This window comes from Saccopteryx leptura, chromosome 1 (assembly GCF_036850995.1).
Source record: "Saccopteryx leptura isolate mSacLep1 chromosome 1, mSacLep1_pri_phased_curated, whole genome shotgun sequence".
Lineage (NCBI taxonomy): Eukaryota > Metazoa > Chordata > Mammalia > Chiroptera > Emballonuridae > Saccopteryx > Saccopteryx leptura.
Window position 1 is genome coordinate 278652644 of NC_089503.1, and position 23006 is coordinate 278675649.

General features: G+C 34.0%; 1 protein-coding gene across 7 annotated transcripts in view; it reads left to right on the forward strand.

The window, feature by feature from the left end:
• Nucleotides 1-23006, forward strand: part of ABCC9 (ATP binding cassette subfamily C member 9) — a 154468-nt gene that overhangs the window by 13795 nt on the left and 117667 nt on the right. For all 7 annotated transcript variants that reach the window (XM_066354625.1, XM_066354608.1, XM_066354662.1 and 4 more), the window contains exons 6-14: nt 5517-5683; nt 6732-6974; nt 9643-9837; nt 12336-12494; nt 12955-13110; nt 15220-15354; nt 17142-17304; nt 19755-19795; nt 21079-21221. In XM_066354625.1, the coding sequence (XP_066210722.1) occupies nt 5517-5683; nt 6732-6974; nt 9643-9837; nt 12336-12494; nt 12955-13110; nt 15220-15354; nt 17142-17304; nt 19755-19795; nt 21079-21221 (1402 nt within the window). The remainder of the gene's footprint in view (nt 1-5516; nt 5684-6731; nt 6975-9642; nt 9838-12335; nt 12495-12954; nt 13111-15219; nt 15355-17141; nt 17305-19754; nt 19796-21078; nt 21222-23006) is intronic.

Consider the following 23006-nt stretch of genomic DNA (forward strand, 5'->3'; position numbering starts at 1 on the left):
AGACTTTTTGATGAGCAGATTTTAATTTTGATGTAGTATAATTCATTATTTTTCATTGCTTTCTGTTTCTTAAAAAATCTTTGCCTTTTCGATGTTTCCCTCGTATTCTTCTGTTTTCTTTTAGAAGCTTTATAGTACCAGTTTTTACTTTGAAAGCTATGATTCATTTGAAGTTAACTGTGTCTATGGTATAAGGCAGTGGTCCCAAACCTTTTTTGGGCCATGGACCGGTTTAATGTCAGAAAATATTTTCACAGACGGGCCTTTAGGGTGGGACGGATAAATGTATCACGTGACTGAGACATGCGTCAAGAGTGAGTCTTAGACAGATGTAACGGAGGGAATCTGGTCATTTAAAAAAAATAAAACAACGTTCAGACTTAAATATAAATAAAACGGAAATAATGTAAGTTATTCTTTCTCTGTGGACCGGTACCAAATGGCCCATGGACTGGTACCGGTCCATGGGGTTGGGGACCACTGGTATAAGGTTTGTGTCAAGATCCTTTTTTTTTTTTTTTTTTTTGCCTGACCAGGCAGTGGCGCAGTGGATAGAGCATCGAACTGGGATGCGGAGGTTCGAGACCCCAAGGTTGCCAGCTTGAGCGCGGGCTCATCTGGTTTTAGCAAAGCTCACCAGCTTGGACCCAAGGTCACTGGCTTGAGCAAGGGGTTACTTGGTCTGCTGAAGGCCTGCGGTCAAGGCACATATGAGAAAGCAATCAATGAACAACTAAGGTGTCGCAATGAAAAACTGATGATTGATGCTTCTCAGCTCTCTTCGTTCCTGTCTGTCTGACTCTCTCTCTGTCTCTGTAAAAAAAAAAAAAAAAAAAAAAAAATCCCTTTTAAAAAAAAATGTTTATTTTTTGATTTTAGCAAGAGAGGAAGAGAGAGAGAGTACAGGAACACTAATCTGACCCTGTATATGCCCTGCCCGGGGATCAAACTGGCAACCTCTCCACTTCTGCATGATGCTCTAATCAACTGAGCTATCTGGCCAGGGCTCTCTCTCTTTCCTTCTCTCTCTCTCTTTCTTTCCAAATGGATATTCATGTGTTTGAGCACTATTTGTTGAATAGACTTTCCATTTCTTACTGAATTGCTTTGAAACTTACATAAAAATTAAATCAAATAACTGCTTAAGTGTGATTTGTTTCTCGACTCTGTATTTTTTATCCCTTTGAACTATTCATAGATTCGCCATTCCCATTTTGTCTTGATTACTGTAGTTTTGGAAGTCTTGAAGTCATATATTATGATCACACACTTGTTTCCTTTGTTTTTGTTTTCTTTCCCCCCAGGACTGCTTTGTATATGCTAATTCTTTTGTGTTGTCATACAGTTTAGAATTAGGTGGGAAGTTTCTTCTACCAAAAAAACAAATATCTGGTGGAGTTATGATAGAGATTGCACTGAACATATAGAACAATTTGGTGAGAATTGACGTCTTAAAAATGTTAGTTTCACAATTCATTCTTTGTTTACTTAGGTCTTCTTTCATTTGCTTTAGCAATGTTCTATAGTTTTCAATGTAGAGGGCTTCCATGTCTTATTAAATTTAATAATAGCAATTTTGGTTCACCACTGTTTTTATAAATGGAATTGTGTTTTAAATATAATTTCTAATTATTTCTACTAGTGTATAAAATACAGTTGATTTTGTATATTGACCTTGATTCTTGCCACCTTGAAAATTTGCTTATTATTTCTAATTATTACTTTCTATGTTTCTTAAGATTTTCTATGTAAACAAACATACCATCTGAAAATAGAGACAGTTATACTTATATCTTTTGTAACTTTAATTTATGCTTTCTTTTTCTTGCCATATTGCATTAGGAAGGACCTTCAGTAAAATGCGAACTAGACATGGTGAGAATGAAATCCTTGTCTAGTTCCTAATGTTAGGGGAAAAGTCTTTCATAATTAATTAAAAAGTTAATTATAGGCTTTTCATATAAGACCTTTATCAAGTAAGTTTCCTTCTATTCATTCAAAGCTTTCTCAATGTTGTCTTTTTTTTTATTATAGATGTTGAATTTTATTAAAGATTTCATTCTGCATTTGTTGGGACGCATTTCTGTTAATGTGTTTCTGTTGATGTACACTGATTGATTTTTAAATGATAAAGTAACCATGCATTTCTAGGCTAAGCCACACATGATGCATTATTTCTGTTATATATTGTTGAAGTTTATTTGTTAAGGATTATTTTTTTTTTATGGCTGTGTTTCTTTCCTCAGCTGTGTTTTTTCTGAAAGACGTGCATGAAATTAATTTTATCTCTTTCTTAAATGTTTGATAGAATTCACCAGTTATGTTATCTGGGCCTGTAGTTTTAACTAAGGGAGAATTTTTAATTATAAATTTATTTATTTATTAGATGTAGTCTCCTTGGCATATTTAATTTTTTATTTTAATTTTGGTAAGTTATAGCTTTCAATAAACTTTTTTATAGTTTTCAAGAAAATTTCAAAACTCTAAGTTTTTATTTATTATCATAAAGTTTTTAAAGATATTTCCTAATTATCTTTTTTAAATGTGTAGGATATGTAGGGAAAACTGTTCTTTCATTTTTAATATTGATAATTTGTGTTTCTTTTTTCTTGCTCATTCTAGCAGGGGTCTTATCAATTTTCTTGATCTTTTTTAAAAAATTAACTTTGTTTGCTTTGTTGTCTTTTTCATTTTCTCAATTATTTTTCTTCTATTTTATTGCTTTCTATTCTTATCTCTGTTTTTATCCTTTTATTTTGTTCATTGTCCTTCTTTTCCTAGCTTTTAAGATGGAAACTTAAATTATTGATTTTAGACTTGTCTTTTTTTTCCTAAAATGAATATCTAAAGCTATAAAATTTTCTCTTAGTATTGCTTTAGTTGCTATTTTAAAATTTTTAATATGCAGTCTTTTTATTATATTTTACTTTAAATATTTTCTAACTTGCCTTATGATTTCTTTCTTTTTTTTTTCTTTTTATCTTTTTCTTTCTTTTGTTTTTTGACAGAGACAGAGAGATTTAGAGAGACGGACAGACAGAAAGGGAGAGAAATTAGAAGCATCAATTCTTCATTGCGGCACCTTAGTTGTTCATTGATTGCTTTCTCATATGTGCCTTGACCAGGGGGTTTACAGCAGAGTGAGTGACCCCTTGCTCAAGCCAGCAATCTTGGGCTCAAGCCCGTGACCTTGGGCTCAAGCCAGTGACCATGGGGTTGCGTCCTATGATACCACCCTCAATCCAGCAGCCCCGCGTGCAAGCTGGTGAGCCTGTGCTTAAGCCAGCTGAGCCCATGCTCAAGCTGGCAATCTCAGGGTTTCAAACCTGGGTGCTCTGCATCCCAGCCCAATGCTCTATCCACTGCGCCACCGTCAGGTCAGGCATGATTTCTTATTTAATATGTGGTTAATTAGAAACGCACTATTTAAATATCAACTATTTGGAGACGTTTAGGTATCTTACTGTGTGGAAAGACCCAAAAGTTACATCCATTGTCGGCATGCTTGATGTTTCCACCCTGTGTTACCCTCTCTTCTTGAGTGTGAGTGGAACCAGGGACTTACTTCTAGCTAATAAGTTAAGGCAAAGATGAAGATACCAAATCTGTTGAGACTGCAGCCCCATCTCATCTGAATTGCGGCCTGAATCCATAGAAACTCTTCATCCATGGAAATTGTGAGGCAAAAAATATGTGTTGTTTTAAACTGCTAACCCTGTCACAGTTTGCTAAGCAACAATAAGAAATGAATACATTTATTGTTCTTGATTTTTAATTTAATTTTATTGTTTTCCGAGAACATGCTCTATATAATTTCTGTTTTTTAAATTTATTTTTCCTTGTTTTCTGAAGATGTAGTTTGTACCAATACAATGCACACTTAACAAGAATATATATTCTGAAGACTTTGGATGCATTCTTATAATATAAAATATCAATCTTATAAATACCAAATAGTTCAAGGGGGTTGATGGTGCTCAGATCTTCTAAGTCTTTATTAGGCAATGTGAATTTTAATTGAGTATTTCTGAGAAATTGACACATTTATCATTATTAAGTTTTTAAAATTTCTAGTAGTACTGTTTGTCTTGATGTCTGCATTCTGAAACCAATAAAGCCACCTCAGATTTCTAATACTTACTTCATTGTATATATTTGTTTATCCATTTATAATCAGTCTACTGTTTCTTTATATTTTAAGGTGAATCTCTTTAGGTAGCTTATAGTAATTTTGTTTTTATTTTTTCCTAAACCTATTCTGACAATCTCTGTATTTTAAGCTAAAACAGGATATATGATAAGCTTTTTATATATATATATAGAGACAAAGAGTCAGAGAGAGGGATAGATAGGGACAGACAGCCAGGAATGGAGAGAGATGAGAAACATCAATCATTAGTTTTTCATTGTGATACTTTAGTTGTTCATTGATTGCTTTCTCATATGTGCCTTGACCATGGGGCTACAGCAGACCGAGTAACCCCTTTCACCAGCCAGCGACCTTGGGTCCAAGCTGGTGAACTTTGCTCAAATCAGATGAGCCCACACTCAAGCTGGCAACCTCGGGGTCTCGGACCTGGGTCCTCTTCATTCCATTTCAATGCTTAATCCACTGCACTACCGCCTGGTCAGGCAATAATAAGCTTTTATGATAATCCAGTATTTTTTTTACTCAGGAAGTTGTGATCATTTATAGACATTCTGGTTTTGGCAAGTGTCCAAACTGAATTATCTCATATGTGTTTAAATTTCTTCTTTCTCATCCTATATCATGTGTACTGACTTTTATTTAGACTTCAAAGTATACTGAATCTATAACAACAGATTTTTAAGAAAGACTCAGCTTCTATTTCATAATTGCTGCAAAATTCTAGCTGTGGTTGCAAGATGTTGTAGATCCTTATCCTTCTGACTTGACTACTTGCTGTCTGGGTTTGCTCTGTAGGATTATTTTTTTCCATGCTCTGTTGGTTGTGTGTGGTGTTTTCAAACATTTTGGGTGAGAAGAATCACTACTTGGATGTTGATTTGTAAAGCAGAAAACCTTACATAGCTTCATGGATTCCATAATAATTCCAGAGTAGCACTGTTAAACATATCCCTGAAAGTTGCAACATACTTATCTATTGGTTAGGTTTCATAAATACCAACTTGTGAATTCTTCATATAATTGAGTGTTCTTAAAAAAGAACACCAGAAGATAAAGTCAATTTTAAAGTCTATAGGATTACACATAAATTTTGAAGTGTGTAAGCTTTCTTTATCTATGTTTTCTTATGTCTTTATATCTACCACATATAATCAGAGTGGAAGCATTAAAGATCATTACCATACCTTCAATTCAAGACTCAAAAAGTGCACTAAAGTATACATGTTTTCTTAATAATTAAAATGATATGGAAATAAAATATTTAAAATTGTATTTGTTATTAAAAACATAATATTTATATTGAAATTTCAGTGAAGTTTAAAAATTACCAGTAAAAGACTGCATCTTTTTCTTTTTCTTTTTTCAGCTCTATTCGTGTATTGGGTATTGGCCTTTATTACAAAAACCATAAAATTGGTCAAGTACTGGCAGTCTGGTTGGGGTATATCAGATCTGCGTTTCTGCATCACTGGGATAATGGTCATCTTGAATGGACTCCTGATGGCTGTGGAGATCAATGTCATTCGAATCAGAGTAGGTATCTAATAATATTGTGTTTAGTTCCTGGAATTCAAGACCTTAATATTAAAGATCACAGTTCGCTAGAAATCATTGGTGTTTAAGAGGATGAACAAATGTGTATTATGTGTATAAATATGAAATTGAATTATAATCACTAAATTTCAGACTACTAATGTTCCAGAAACCTCAATTTGACCCTAGAATTTATTTATTTATTCATTCATAAATATTGATGAAATGCCTGTCATGTGTTAAACACTATGACTAGTTCATATTATAGGTAAAATTTTCATCAGAAGTTTCAGAATTTCCATCATCCATTTCTGATCCAAATCAAGTCTGGGTTGATTAAACTACTGTATTATCAGAAATTTCAAACTGAAAAGAGGATTATCTAATTCAGTGTTTTCATTGCCCTGATGTAAAAACTTCTATAGAGATAACTCTTGCTGTATATCCAAATAACATGGTCAAGGCTCATATCTGGTCAGTGATTATAAATTTGTTGTACTTTCTACCATATCATGTAATGCTTCCAGTTATATTATGTGACATATTAGTGACTAATTTTTTCATATTCATTGTCTATCAGAGCACTTTGAATTTGTACTGAATGGCACAATACATGTAGAGAACAGTCAGTTGACATTAGTCATAACACAAAATAACAAAATGACTTAATGATGGTGTTGATAACACATTTTAAAAATCTAAATAATGTAAAAACCTTCAGTTAGTTGACTTGATCCCATGATAAAGTCATGTGATAAGGATATCATGATTGATTGATTTTTAGAAATAACTATCTTAAAGGATAATTGATTTTTTAGAAGTGGCCCCAAGTGGATTAAATATAAAATTCTGGAATTCATTTAGTTAATTTAGTCATAATAAAAGGGAAATATTTTAAAGACTATTTTACAGAAGGATGGAAAGAGATATGAAGATATCAATTGTGGCCTCCTGCAATGAAAATGTAGCAAAGGTTAAAATTTTATTTTTAATATATAGAAAAAGAAATTGGGCTAATTGTTATTCTGTGGAATTTTTCTTGCCACAGAGATATGTATTCTTCATGAATCCTCAGAAAGTAAAGCCTCCTGAAGACCTCCAGGATCTGGGTGTGAGATTTCTTCAACCGTTTGTAAATTTACTGTCAAAAGCAACATACTGGTGGATGAACACACTTATCATATCCGCTCATAAAAAGCCTATTGATCTGAAGGCAATTGGAAAATTACCAATAGCAATGAGGGCGGTCACAAATTATGTTTGCCTGAAAGATGCATATGAGGAACAAAAGGTAACTTAGTATCTGTTTTTCACATTGATAATTTTAGCAAATTGTCCTATTAAGAATAAAGGCAGTAAGAATGAATAATATCTATAGTTAAAGAAGAGCAGATTTTCTCTTTCTCAGTAGTTCTGAGTCATGTTAATTGGACTGCTGAGAATAAACCAGAAATACAAGGTGGGGATCAAAAATAGTTTTACAGTCATAAGTACATGAAACACAGAATGTATTCTTGTAGTATTATTTATTAATTATTGTATTATTTTCCATGCAAACAACTGTAAATCTACTTTTACCCACCCTGTATGTTGTTGTAGTTGTCCAATCAGTACATGAGCAGGGATAGAGAGAGTACTCTTTTCTCTGGGACCCAGTGGAAAATAAGAATTAAGTTCAATGATAATATATGTCTAATCCTTGATACCAAATAATCTTAGTAATTCATGGAATTTTGGCGCGACCAGTGCGGGAAAGTGAAGACCTGAGTGAGGGCAACAGAGGATGAAGGAAAACACAGAGACATAGATCAAGTTTGGGCCAGGCGGGACACTGTGCTCTGATAGAGACACAATGACTCCAACCCTGTTTTTAGGCTGGCAATATTTTAGGGCTTTGAACCTAAGTCCTTTTTATTCCAGTCTGATACTCTCTATCTATTGTGTCACCCCTGGCCCTGCTTTGGTGTCAATGCACAAACAGCCTTCCAGCTGTTCCAGTGGCGGAGGGCCCTTCCTCTGCTCTCAGCTGCACGTAGGCTGGACGCATTCAGATGCGGTGGCTGTCTACAGAATTTTTTTAAGTCTTTTTTTGAAGTATCTTGTCAATAATTTTGTTATTTAAGGAGAAAATAGATCACGTACCTTAAGAAATTAAAATCCTTTCATTATTAACTAAAATTTGGAGTCTGAATTTCAAACTTAGGAAACTAGATCAAATAAAGGGGCATCTTGTACCTACCCCATGTACCAAGCGATATGTCAGCCAAAACTGGTTTCTTTTGGTACTTTCTTTGAGTATTTATAATTGCTTTCAGAAGAAAAAATGTGGGAATCTTTGAATATTTTCAATTTGTCTTGTTTTCATTTTATATGCTATCTGCAGTGGTAGATGTATTTTATATTGCAATCATCTACAAATTTATTGTAATTAAAAATATGATTATTCACAACAACATTGGAAGGGAGTAAAGTATGGGGAATCAGTTGTAGAGTTTTTGGCTGATCAACAAAGCACTTATGGTAAATGATGAAAATGACCTTTCTTTTGTGTCAAAAATGTATGTTGTGAAATTAATATTTCAGGAAATGGTTACTGCAAATGAACCTGAGTCATCTCTCTGATTTCACCTCTGGGAAAAGTATTGCATAATATTTTTAAACTACTGTGCTAAAGTAAAGGTTAACAGTATAGCCTAAACATAGCTTAAGTTTTTGAGTACTCTTGTAACAGATTAGCTTGAACTCAGTGTGTTAATGCCTTTTATTAAAAACTTAAAAATATAATCAAATTATTCAGACAACAGAAAGTTGAATATGAAACACAGTTGAATCTATTGCGTTGAGTTAGCTTCTTTGCCACAGTAAAAAAAAGTTGACTCATCTTTTCTCTAAGACATAATTGTGATTGTTTAGCTCTTAAAATCTTTTCAACAAATGACTACAGATCTGTGAAGCCATGAGTTGGCTTAAGTATATATGCAATTCTTCATTTTGCACTTTTTTAAAGGAAGAACTAGAAAACACAAATCTAACGTAACTTTAAAAGGAAACTACCATTCAGAAAGATGGGAAATACCTGGAGAGAAACAATTTGAAGTTGGGATCATCTGCTTTGTTTAGCTTATAATAATTTGATAAGAGAATTTCTTGTGATCTAATAACTCCAGAAATCTTAACTACCCTGTCTATACCCTTGATCTTTGTATGTTACTATCTTCTTTTTTTTTTTTTTTTTTTTCTGAAGTTGGAAACGGGGAGGCAGTCAGACAGACTCCCACATGCACCCGACCGAGATCCACCCGGCATGCCCACCAGGGGGCAATGCTCTGCCCATCTGGGGCATCACTCTGTTGCAACCAGAGCCATTCTAGCACCTGAGGCCGAGGCCATAGAGCCATCCTCAGTGCCTGGGCCAACTTTGCTCCAATGGAGCCTTGGCTGCGAGAGGGGAAGAGAGAGACAGAGAGGAAGGAGAGGGGGAGGGGTGGAGAAGCAGATGGGCGCTTCTCCTGTGTGCCCTGGCCAGGAATCGAACCCGGGACTCCTGCACGCCAGGCCAACGCTCTAGCACTGAGCAAACCGGCCAGGGCTATCTTCTTTTTTTTTTTTTACAATGTTATTTGGTATATCTATGACGGATCTACATTTTCTGAATCAAAAGGAATAAAATTAATTTGGCCTTAAGAATTTTGGGTCATCCTTTGACAATGAAAAATAATATAATATCTTTGAAAAACTGGACTGATTACTCTTATTCTCTCTATTTCATTAAAATGCATTTAGTAGAGTGGAATGCAAGGATACAGACTGCTGCATACTACAGTGAAAGGGACTCGTTAACAGTTATTTGTAAACTTTTAAAACATTGTCAAAAAAATACCAGGAAATTTCTACATTGGCTAAGATTAATTGCTGTTCTTGTCATTTTATTTTGGTTCATTTGTTTTATTTTTTTCCAGAAAAAAGTAGCAGATCATCCAAACCGGACTCCATCTATATGGTTAGCAATGTACAGAGCTTTTGGGCGACCAATTCTACTTAGTAGCACATTCCGTTATCTTGCTGACTTACTGGGATTTGCTGGACCTCTCTGTATTTCTGGAATAGTGCAACGTGTAAATGAAACCAAGAATGGGACAAATGACACACCAGGAGTAAGTTTGTGGTGTTTTTGAAAGGAAACATTATTGGCAGATTTTATTTTGTTATTTTTTTCATTAAGGCAGTTTTATAAGTAGTTGAAACAGACAAGAAATGAATGATTTTAAAAAAAAAAACACTAATTTTTGTGTCCAGCCCCCACTGCACTTCTGGAAGGGGCACCTCTTTCATTGGTGGTCAGTGAGAGGACCACTGTATTTAGCAGCCCTCCAATGGTCTGAGGGACAGTGAACTGGCCCCCTGTGTAAAAAGTGTGGAGACCCCTGGACTAGAGCATCCACCTAGGATGCTGAAGTCTCAGGTTAGAAACCCCAAGGTCACCCGCTTGAGCGTGAGCTCATCGGGCTTGAGCACAGGCTCAAGGGCTTGACCCCATGGTTGTTGACTTGAGCCCAAAGTTCACTGACTTGAAGCCCAAAGTTGCTGGCTTGAGCCCAAAGTTGCTGTCCTGAGCAAAGGGTCACTGGCTTGAGTTGAGCCCACTGGTCAAGGCACATATTAGAAGCAATCAATGAACAACTAAGGTGCCACAACTAGAAGTTAATGCTTCTCATCCATCTCTTTCCTGTCTGTCTGTCTCTCTCTAAAAAATAAAAATTAAAAAAATTAAAAAACCAACACTTTTTTTTGGGGGGGGGTGTGGAATATCTTGAGTTTATATATTAATTGAATAAATCTAGCCAACAAAGTTTTTTCTCAGATTCAGAGCCTATATAAATTTAATAAACATTTACCGTTGCCAGAAACGGCTCAGAAATTTCACATTGGTTCTTTTATTTGATGTTTATAGCAATCCTTTAAAGGACTTTCATGCAGGAGTACATGAGGGCTTGTGGCTGAGTTGCCTTTTTAGAAGCCTGTGACCAACAATACTAGCCATGAAATTTTTAACATGTATATTTCCTTTTCCTAATGTATTAATTCCATCCTGATTCACAATGATAAGGGCAAGTCACATTATGATATTTTTATTAGATATTACATTACTATTTTGGAGCTATGTAGTATGAGATATTTGCTGTTATAAATTTATAATTGTATATTTTGTGTTTTTAATAAAGTCTATATCATAAATTTCCTAGTTGTTTTTCTAAGATAAGAGTGAATTTCCCTAGTTTCACAGATAGAAATGCTAAGTCCAGACTCATCAATTTTCTTTTTCTAGTCTCTTGGTCTGATTTCCTGTCATATTTTCTTTGCCAGTTGCAATTTTATGCATTTTCAAATCCTGCAGTAAATGCCACCTTCTCAGTGAAGTCTTTCTGATTGTCATAGTTGGGATTTAACTCTCTTTGATACTCCTGTGACACATTGTTCACTTCATATTAGCGTTTGCCCTTACTGCTATTTATATGAAGGATATAATTCATGGATATGCTTATTTCTCTAAGTTGTAAGCTTTTTAAACAGAATGACTGTGAACGGTTCCTATTTGTGCCCACAAAACTTAGTCCAGTTCTTTGCATATATTAGTGTTCAATTATTATTGAAGTAAAGCACATATTTGCATTTTTGTGAAGTTTTGTCCCTGCTGGCCTAATTATATACAGTTATGTCAATTTCACATAGAATGCTTCTAGCAGTCCTTTCCCTTACTAATATTAGCCAAATGTTTTCCTGAGAAGGAACAGAACTTACAAATTTTATGTACCCTCATGAAAGAAGAGAAAGAGACCAGAGTAGAATTTAATGGATCTAAACCATAAAAAATGAGGAGTGCTCACACTGACATGATGTATTCGGTTGAGTGTTACCTTTTCCTCACTTCTAACGCAAAATTTACTATATTCTTTTTTTACAAACAAAAAGCAGTCAGCTTTGTATATCCTTATGAGGACTAAATTATATTCCTACTAAAACACCTGTTTTCATAGTTTTTTTGTCACTGAAAGTGTTGTATGTGTGAAATCAATAGCCAAGTTATATATTTTATCATTTGTAATTTATTTCATTAATATAAAGATATATAAAAATTAGAAAATAAATTAGAATTATTTTTAGTTAATTAGGCTGCAGAAATTTTTGTTCCACTGACCTTGCTGACCAGTTCTGTTTTGTGGCTTTTAATTCTAAGTTACAATCTAAATTAACTTCTATCTTCATTTGTTACTTCCCACTTTACTAAAGTAGAATATATCTTTGCAGAAAATGTACTCAAACATTTTTTAAAAATTTATTGATTTTAAAGCAGAAGGAAAGGAGAAGGGGAGGAGACAGGAACATAGATCTGTACTCAGATTTTTTGAAAATTAAAATGTACCTTTTTTTCTACAATTAGGCATTTCCAGCTATCTTAATGATTAAGTTGGGATTTGTGTTCGATTTTGTGGACATTGTGAAAAAAAAAACAGAATTGCCTTTTTGTGACTCATTCCACTGATGAATTAAATAGATAATGAGTTTTTAGATTTAAAAATCATGTATCATTTAATATCTGTAAACAACTGGTATATGAAAAGACTAGTTTTAATTTATGTATTTTTTCTTTTAGGACCAGACTTCAAATATCCTCTCATCCAAGGAATTTCTTGAAAATGCTTATGTTCTAGCAGTTCTTCTCTTTCTGGCTCTTATTCTGCAAAGGACGTTTTTGCAGGCTTCCTATTATGTAACCATAGAGACCGGCATTAATCTCCGTGGAGCTCTGCTGGTATGTACAAGCTTTCAGTGATCTTTGGTGTTTTAAAATGTCATATACCATCTGTGATAAGAGGGTAGTGGCTTCAGTTTTCTTATTCATTTCATTTTCACATTGATGTTATAACATCAATATTTCTAGGACCTACTTAATAAAAGAAACAGAGCAAATTCATAAACCCATTGAATTAAAAATAACTTTTATTGTAATATATTAAGAAAAGTATTTTGAAATCTTGCATTTACTTATCTATTTCTGTTATATTTAAGTTTGAATATGTTTCATTTTATCATTAAAAGAAATAAGTTTGCATTTAGTTAAAGACTGAACATAACTACGCTAAAATGAGAATAATGGGTGACTTTTCCTATGTTAAAAATTTTTTTAATGTTATTTTCTAAATGAAAATAAATAAGTATAGTGTTGATTATTAAATTTAGAACTTCAAGTACATTTTCTTTTTTTTTTTCAGGCCATGATATACAATAAAATTCTTAGGCTCTCTACATCTAATTTATCCATGGGTGAGATGACCCTGGGACAGATCAATAACTTGGTTGCCATTGAAACCAATCAACTTATGTGGTTCTTGTTCCTGTGTCCCAATCTATGGGCTATGCCTGTTCAGGTAGATCAATATAAGATTTCTCACTTGCATAAGAAATAAAACAAAAGGAATATAAGATATTTACCTCACTAGAGTGTAAACTTTTTGAATGGGCTAATTTTATCCTTTTCTTATCGAGAAGAAAGCGGAGACTCAGAAATGTATAACATAGGTTAAGAAAAAGGGGTTTGGAATTACATTGCTTGAGTTTAAATATTAATGGTAATAGCATCTGCCTTATAGAATTGTTGGAATTGTCAAGACGAACTAAGTTAACACATGTAAAGCATTTAGCACAATTTCTAACATTTTGTGGGCCCTCATTAATTGTTGGTTATTATTATTGCCAAAATTTATGTAAGTCACAGAGCCAAGGTTTGACCCCTTTCATTTTGACAAACTCTCTTATAGTATTTCTAAACTAGAGGAGTTACTTTAATCCATTAGATAGTTTCAATAGCTAATATGTTATAAAATGTCAAACTTTATAAAGTAGTAGGAACACTGACAAACTGTAAGGCTATTTAGCTATTTCCAATGGAAAACAGCATTTTCTTTAAAAGACAAATTTTTGTTTCCACTCATTGGGTAAAAATGGCAAAAGAAATGTAATCATATTTTTCCTCTATGTGACACTGAATTTTTCAATTTATCTCAGGTTTCGCATTCTGTAGACAAAGCTTAAACTGTAGATCTTACTCAATGCAGCATGACCCTGTGTACCCTACTTATTAAAATACATAAAATAATAAAGACGATATGGTAGTTTTTATATTTATTTTTTGCCTTTATATTTTTAAATAGAAATCCAAGTCAAATAAGAGTGTATATCATGCACAGTGTTTGGCACAAAGTAGGATTTAAAATACGTTTGTGTCACCTTATCAAGATGTACTTTTACACAGGGAAACTAGGTAGCTGCCTTCATGATATACTTTAGTGGGCCAAAAATCCAAGGCTACTTCTGAATGATTGCATTGTGGGTGACTTTAAGAAAATGTGTGTGGTTTTTTAATTGAATTTATTGGGATGACACTGGTTAACATAATTATACAGGTTTCAGGTGCCCAGTTTTTTAACACATCTCTGTACACCGTATTGTGTGTTTACTATCCCCGATCAAGTCTTTGTCTATCACCATTTCTACCCCTTAAACCCTCCTCTACCCCCCCCCCCATATTCAGCACACTGTTGTTCATGTCCATGAGGTTTATTTTCCTTTTGTCCTTTTTTGCTCAATCTTTCCACTCCTCTCACCGAACACCCTCTAACAGTTGTCAGCCTGCTCTCTGTGTATGAGTCTGCTTGTGTTTTGATTGAAATTCCCAGAGAACTTAATTGCTTAGGCAGTGAATATGCGCCATTGCCACAATAAGTTATCATTGACATGGGTTAAATGCTCCAAGTGTGTGGATACAGTTCATTAGTTGACATGTTGAGTTATGATAAGTTGAAAAATAGGGAAAACCTTCTCAGAAAAAATAAAGGAAGAAGAAGCATGTGACAAATCAGAGAGAGTAGGTTAAATAAGGTCTTCCCTGAGTTTTGGGAAATAAACTTAAAAAGGACAGTGAGCTACCATGGAGCACCAACTTTAGCATCTTCAGTTTTAGTTAGGTCTAGGCCTCTTTTCATGAAATGATTTCTGGGGTCATCAAGGAGGAGAGGAGCTCAGAACATTCCTTTATACCACAAATAACCATCCTGTACTCACATTATGATGCTACCCCTTACTTCCTTATCCCCCAACTTTGGAAAATTAGTATATTTCTAAGAGAATATGGAATGTCAAATTTATGGTGAATGACAATATTCTCAAGAATGGTTTCATGTTCTTTTAAAAATTGGAAGACTGCTTTAGAAGGCCAGAAGTATCATGGGACTGCTATGCAACTTCATGCAATAAATTGTTTTGATACCACTTGTACAAATCATCACACTAAAAAAAAAAATTCTTACTACTTAGCTCTCCCCAAATAAATCATAGTAAAACCCATTGGCACAGTTGAGTTGGCTTCCAAATAAACTTAATATAATAATTAAATATTATATTTTCACTTAAAGATATTTCCTTCCATGCGATGGTCCTTACTCCCATTCATGTCCCCTTTTCCGTTGTTGCCTTCCTAGATCATAATGGGAGTGATCCTGCTCTACAACTTACTTGGATCAAGTGCATTGGTTGGTGCAGCTGTTATTGTGCTCCTTGCACCGATTCAGTACTTCATTGCTACAAAGTTGGCAGAGGCTCAAAAAAGCACTCTTGTAAGTAACATCTTTTGAAAAAAGTTTATTAGGAAAATCTAATGCCATTTTATTTTTAAAATGTAGGAAATAATACCTACCACTCAGGGTTATTTGAAAGTCATTATATTTCATTTCAATTCTTAGGCAGTGAATATATATTTTCTATATTACACAATAATTTTTAGAATTGGATTGAAATTTAAAAACCTGATGATTTTAGACTCCAAAATTAACAGAGTCACAGTTCCTGATGTTTTTATGTGCCATGAAGTGATGAGGCTTTGGATCTTTGTCTAGACTATTTGCCTGGAAAATGCATTTAAGTGTACTTTCAGGCCAATGGATGTCAATTATTGACATCAGAGAAATGGAGCAAGAAACAAATGAAGGGTCAGCTTTGGTGCTTCTGAAATTCAGTTTCCATAGGGTTGAGTCAAACCATGTCATGATCTATGGAGTTACACTGAAATGTTTCAGTGGCAGCTACTCTGGTTGAATATGTTCATGGTCAACTTGGCAAGCAAGAAAAAGCCAAATTATCAAATCTTTCTGGCTTCAGTTTGCCATGAAGTTATTTTATTTGAGAAGCAATTGGCTTCTTTTAAAGAAATATTTTCAAATAATAAAACTGTTGACAGCATGTTAACAAATAAAGTTTGATTAAATATGAGCAAGGCTGTCTATCTGTAAATCAGGCATAAAGTGTTGGGCTGCTGCCACCCATGGAATTGTTTTTCAAGTTGGTGTTTCTACTGTGACTAGCAAGTTGCATGTCACACAAGTGATTTTTATCACTTGTTTTTCTGCTGCTTATGGAGAGGTTACTCATTATTTTTGTCTGAACCTTCCAACCTCTTTACTTCAGGACATGAATACAGAAAGACAGGTAAAAGGGCACAAAGTAGAGACATGACCGCCTTCAATCATTTTTCACTTAACCTCCCATACTATATTCATTCACTCACAGTCATTTGAAGCCATGCACTTCAGGCATATAAGACCCTGAAGAGACAAAAAGATGAATAAAAAAAAGGCTATTTGCTACTTTTGCTTTCTCCTAGCTACCTTTGCCACTTTCCAATCCCTTTGATAGTTCACAGATCTTATTGTGCCTTGCTAAGTTATTCTAAGGTAATATTTGGCAGTAAAGGAAGCTAAAATAGTTGACTAAATTGAGGCTTTTGTATCGGCTACTAATCTCTCTACAGTTATTCAAGTCACTACTAATCAATAAATCTAACTTAGGTCTTAAACAAGAGCTTATAAAGAAGTATATAGAAATCTCTTGAAGTTCAAGATAATGGGCCTGGTTTCAATAATTGTATTATGAAGACACAATGTGAATACATACGGCCTTCCTGAAGGGGAAGCACACTAACTTTTCTTAAGTTCACTTGGTTCTCTTCCAAGAGAGGATACTGGGAAGAGAATGAAATGATTGAGATATTAAAGGAAACCATTAGTAGTCTCTTTATCACTTTTCTAAATTTATGTCTATGTTAACAGGAGACATTCAAGAAGATCCTGTCAGATTTAAGAAACTGCTTTCTTTTAAACCAAAGCAACAGATGTATAAAAGTTTTTAGGTGGAAAGAAACTTGAAGTCATCTCATTCAACTCTTCAGTTTAAAGTTAAAAGCTGAAACACAGAAAGCTGACTTCTCCCAGGTTTTCACAGCCATATTTATTTGGGGAGCCAAGTGACCATCAGGATCTCTGTAATCCTTGTCTATTGCATGGCTCTGCTTCTCTGATTCGCTTGGATGAAGCTTGCATTTGTTAAACGTTTTTGTTTTGTTTTGTAGGACTATTCCACTGAGAGACTGAAGAAAACAAATGAAATATTAAAAGGCATCAAACTTCTAAAATTGTATGCTTGGGAGCACATCTTTTGCAAAAGTGTGGAAGAAACGAGAATGAAAGAACTATCCAGTCTCAAAACTTTTGCCCTTTATACCTCACTCTCCAGTAAGTTGTTGTTGCTCTAAGGACCACCAAAAACACATGGTCATTAGAGAAAGCCCATTTATTTTCTACGTATGTACTGTCCAATTGTCACTGGCCACGCGAAGCAATTTAAAAAGTAGAATTAGCGCTGGCTTAGAGTCAAATAGACCTGAATTTCATTCTTCACAAATTTTGAGCCTTTGCCATGTTACTTTACATCTGAAACCTTCATCTGTGTAATAGGGATGGTGATGTAGTAGCACAGGTCATTGAAACCCTCTTATCGGTTACAATTGGGACGGCTTGGATTTTCAGTAACAACTTGTGTGTATAAATTAATTTGACTGTATTTACTATTAATTTTCTTATTCCCAAAGATCTTTTACAATTATCTACAGTTGTCTTACCTATCTCTTTGGAATTTATATTATATTTTCTTAAAGATTTTATTTGAAATATTATTTTTGAAAATTGAGGAGAAAAAAATGTCAACATTTCCAAGTGAGAGAAACCAAACTACAATACATTCACATAAACCCATCTTTCCCAATACATTTTAAGAACTTCTTAATACAGAGCACTTTATCGTCGACTATAATTTAAAAAAAATTGTTACAAAAATATTGTTGTTTTTTTTCTGAAAGAGTGACACTGAGTACTCTCAAGAATAATGAGTTTATATTAGTACCTTTATTATGAACTTAACCAAAATACTCCCACTAATATTTGATTTGGTTTGTGTGTCAGTTTTGCTCATCTCTGTTGTTTCCAAGACTTTCACAACTTAAAGTTTTGGAGGTTTATATATTGTTTCCTCTTGAATTTTAAACTAGTGTTTAGAGGGTATAAGCACTTCTTTTTTGAAATGAATTTAGAGAAAATATTTGGCTTATATAGGTAATTTATTCTAGCCCTAAAGCTTTAGAAAAGAAACAGGAATGAGATTTGTCTTCTAGCTGTGCACTACTACTAATATGATGTCTAAATGTTAGAAGATGGAATGATTGATTATCCACTTACATATATAATAGTACTTTAAGCTGGTGTCCCCTACAATTTATTCCTCTCTGTAGTGGGCTGAAATTCTCATAGGAAGGGTGGATGTAGCCAGAAGTAATGATCAGGGTGGTGATGAAACTATTATCTCTATTACTAATAACAACAACAAAAAATATATTCAGATACTCAACCACTTACTGACATTCGTGGCTTTACATATATACTTCCATTCAATCCTCACAACAGCCAAGTGATTTAGAGCCTATCCTTAACTCCACATTAGAAATGTAAAGACTGAGTTAAAGAGTGCTTAAGTACCATAAACTTTCCCCTACTCATCCAGCTACTATAAAGCCAAAATGGGTTGTTAACTTACTGTGCCTCCAGGTATGAGATTTGGGTTGTTTTTTGAAAGTCAGAAACAAAAAGAGAAGTCATAATAGGGGAGAAACAAAAAGAAGTCATGAAGGTAAAAATGCATGATGATGTATTTATGATAGGCAGCAGGAATGCTTGAGTCAGTGGTGGAAAGTTCCAGTTATACCACTTCCAAGTTTTATGATTTGGTTAAGTACTGTGCTCTTGGTGGTTAAGAGCTTAAACTAAGCCACATCTGGGCCTGCAAAAGCACAAGCTGATTCTAGGTTAGTGGTAAGGAAAGTTCATGAGAGTGGATCATAAGAGTTGATGATTTGGGGTGGACTCTCTCCTGAGTGTCAAGAACACTAGGTTCTAATCTGCCATTGCCTGTTTCTGTTAACAATTAATTTAATTTTTTGGTATAAAGTCCCTAAAATTCTATGGTTTTTAAAAAAATGTATGTAACTACAAATCATCAACTTGGCTTTTTATTCTTACTGTGACTTCTAAATCTTAGTATTTTAGCTTAAAATATGAGTTTTCCTTGTTTCAGTGATGCATATTATACTTATCAAATGATAGTGCAATATATTTCTGGAGAGATATTTAAAGAATCAGAGAGTCCAGGATATGAAGTTATTTTATTAATCAAAAGGTCTCTGAATGAAAATCATTGCTGGAGGAGAATTTAAAGTGATGTCAAATTCTTGGTTTTAATATGTATAATAACCCATTTTCATATATTTATGTTAGTTTTGTAGATCAAACAAAATATAGATTGTAAATACTCTCAACACTTGTTAAATTCTAATAATTTGCATTATTAAAGGATTATTTTATATATGAGTTTTTCCATTTGTAACATTTCACAAAAAATAATTTTTCAATAAATAAGAACATTTTCTGGTTAAGACTAATGTGTAAGAGTTCATATAACTGCAAACAAAGAAATACCAACTGGGAAATGTTTGTGAACTTTAGACAATATGTCATTTAAAGCACTTGGTCCTTTCTGTCTTCAAGGAAAGTTAACGTAATAATAGATGATTATTAAAGTTACTGAAAATGTTTCACAGTTCAATGAAACCAATGTATTTTCTTTCTTTCCACAGTCTTCATGAATGCAGCAATCCCCATAGCAGCTGTTCTTGCTGTAAGATCCTTTTTTTTCCTTTTAGACTTGGAACAAAGTCAGTGTTTAGAAATGATTGATGAACAAGAATGTGTGGGTGGTAATAAATATTAACTCACCTCTGACAGTTTTCTTTGCAGTCTCTAATTTCAGTAGTTCTAATCCAGGCTCTCTCAGCTGTGGCAATATAGCACTGGGGACATTCTGGCTCCGATAGTTCTTTGTTGTAATGGCCTGTTTTAGGCATTAGGATGGTTCTCAGCATTCCTGGCTTCTACCTGTTAGATGTCATTGGTATACTTCTCCTACCCCAAGTCATGATAATAAAAAGTATCCCCAGACACTGTACTGGGAACAACTTCAACAGTAGATGAGAACTAACTATTCTGATCTCCATGACCTGGTTCCCCAGACATTTTTACAAAAGGATGGCATTCATTCAAAAGCCAGAAAATGTTAAATGATTACATTTTTTTTCCAACTTAAATTACAAGCCCAGGAGCTAATATTGTTATTTAGAAATGTAAATAAAGTCTGCATTGGATACCAATGTTGGCAGTTGTAGTAAAGGTCCACGGTGAGGACCTGAAAACAATGGAATGTTCTCTTTTTCTCTTAGAAAATTTAGTGTTGGTTGTGAAGATCTTGGCTGGTTGTTAAGAACTTTGATTTCTCCTACTGTGATTCTCCCAACTCAGTAATTTTGCAGAAGTCAGTTTTCAAACACGTAAACAGAATCTGTTCTATCCTTCTCACATATTTGCTGCTAGCATGAATGTAAATCATTAAGTATTATACCAATAACAAGTATTATTTATTTTTAGAGGGGGAGAGAAAGAGAAGGATGAAGGGGGGATGAGAGAGAGTGAGAAGCATTGACTCATAGTTGCTTCACTTTAGTTGTTCATTAGCTGCTTCTTGAATGTGCCTTGATGGAGGGTTAGGGTGGGACGTGGGCTCAAGTAAGCCAGTGACCCCTTGCTCAAGCCAGTGACCTTTGGACTCAAGGCAACAATCTTGGGGTCATGTGAATGATCCCATGCTCAAGTCAATGAGCCGGTATTCAAGCCAGTGACCTAGGGGTTTCCAACTTGGGACCTCAGCGTCCCAGGTTGATGCTGTATCCACTGTGCCATCACTGGTCAAGCAGCAAGTACTATTTTTCTTAAGGAATAATTTGGATGAAGTAATTGTTTTCATAGTTGCAGTGGACAAACCTAAAATATGTTAGGTTTGTAAAACTTCATGTAAGCATTTGTGAAACTTTCTCCAGCGTTGTCTAAAGAAATCCTGTCTCTGCACAGACATTTGTGACCCATGCATACGCCAGTGGGAATAACCTAAAACCTGCAGAGGCCTTTGCTTCACTGTCTCTCTTTCATATCCTGGTCACTCCACTGTTCCTGCTATCCACGGTGGTCAGATTTGCAGTGAAAGCCATCATAAGGTATGCATTAGAATGTCTGAAATTCTTGTGTGGTTATGAAAAGAATATACTTATCGTAGTAAATTTGAAAAAGTATAAAAAGAAAAGTGAAATCACTGTCCAGATATAGCCATGGTTAAAATCTTGGTATGCTACCTTTTAGTATTTTATTTATTTCATATAAAAATACTTATTCTAGAGTAAAAATTTGAATTTATGTAGCTTTTTAATCCTGTTTTATTTATTTATTTTTATTATTTTATCCCTCATTGAGATCATAACACATGATGTTTGCTGGCTATGTGGTATTCTATTGTTTGGAATAACTATAATTTATTTCATGACTACCTATTTAACATTTAGAATGTTTTATTTTCTCCCTAACATAAATAATATATATAACATTGAGGTAAACATCTTTGTTTACTGTTAAACTGTTCTCTTGTTATTTTCTTAAGTAGATATCTAGAAGTGGGAATACTAGTTCTAATAGTGTGTGCATTTTTAAGGTCCTTGATGAATATGGCTACGCTTTCCATGGAAAGAGTGGTAGGTCAAAAGGTATAAGCATATTTATGAAATAGTCATGTTTTCCAGTGAAGCTGGATCAGCTTATATTTTCACCAACAGTAGCATATCACATCATAATCTCAAAATAAAAAAAAGAAAATTTTCCAGGCTCATAGTCTCTGCAAATGGAAAGACTTAATACAAGCACTCGGTATTTTCTGTATTTTAAATATGCTTCTATAGTGTTTCTAACCAGTGTAGACTTTGTTTCAGACTCACAATTTCCCACAATGCACAATTATAAAAATATATATGATATGATAATGATTATATCCCTACCATTTTTACTTCTATTATATAATAAATGTTACCAAAGTATATGTGTTATATGACACTATGTGCCATAGTCTACCGTGTATGAGTCCCTATTATGAACAAGGCAATCTTAAAGTGGTATTTTGCTTTTTGCTATAAAATCTTATAAACTTCATAAAACATCAATATATTTCATAAATAATTATCATATTTATATCTGGCCTTTGAAATGCCACGAAGTTGTAATACTAAAGGAAAATTAGAAAATTGAGATTACAAATATGCAAAGTATGGTGTTGCCATTGAAAGCAATGTAGAACAACTTTTGTAAGGTCTTTTAAAATGAGTTAGTTTTCCCAATGTCTATGGATTACTAAGAAAACTAATATTTAATATTTAAAATGTTATAATCTTAAGTTTTAGACAATAGTTTGTATTGGCTTAACAACAATATCAAATAATTTGAAAATGAATAAATATCTTATTATAAAACAAGCTCTGATTGGTTACAATAGTATCATAACATGATTTCAGCCCCATTCTGTAAGATATGCCATTAATAATCAATTCTGGACCAACTTTAAAGCACAGGCCCTCTAGCCTCATCTGTCCTCATTTTCTTTTCTTATTGTTCTGCCTTCTGAAACACTTGTACAGATTGCTGACTGATTTTTGTAGCCCCATTTCCAAATTAGGCAGTGCTCTGGAAGGGACGCTACTTCAAACAATAAAATTGATAAATGGCCAGAGTCTGCTATTTTGGTCTTTATTTTCATTTTCTCCATTTAATAGCTGTCCCTTTCATTTTGCATTTTAAATTGAAACTTGACCTTTGTGCTACTACGAATGAAGGTAGAAAACAGTTGATAACTTATACCAGATAACTCCTCTGAAATCAATAGGTTGCAAAGCACTAAAAGGATGTTAAGAATTGATACGAAAAGCAAAAAATATCTAGGGGTGTCTTCAAGTCCTTACGAT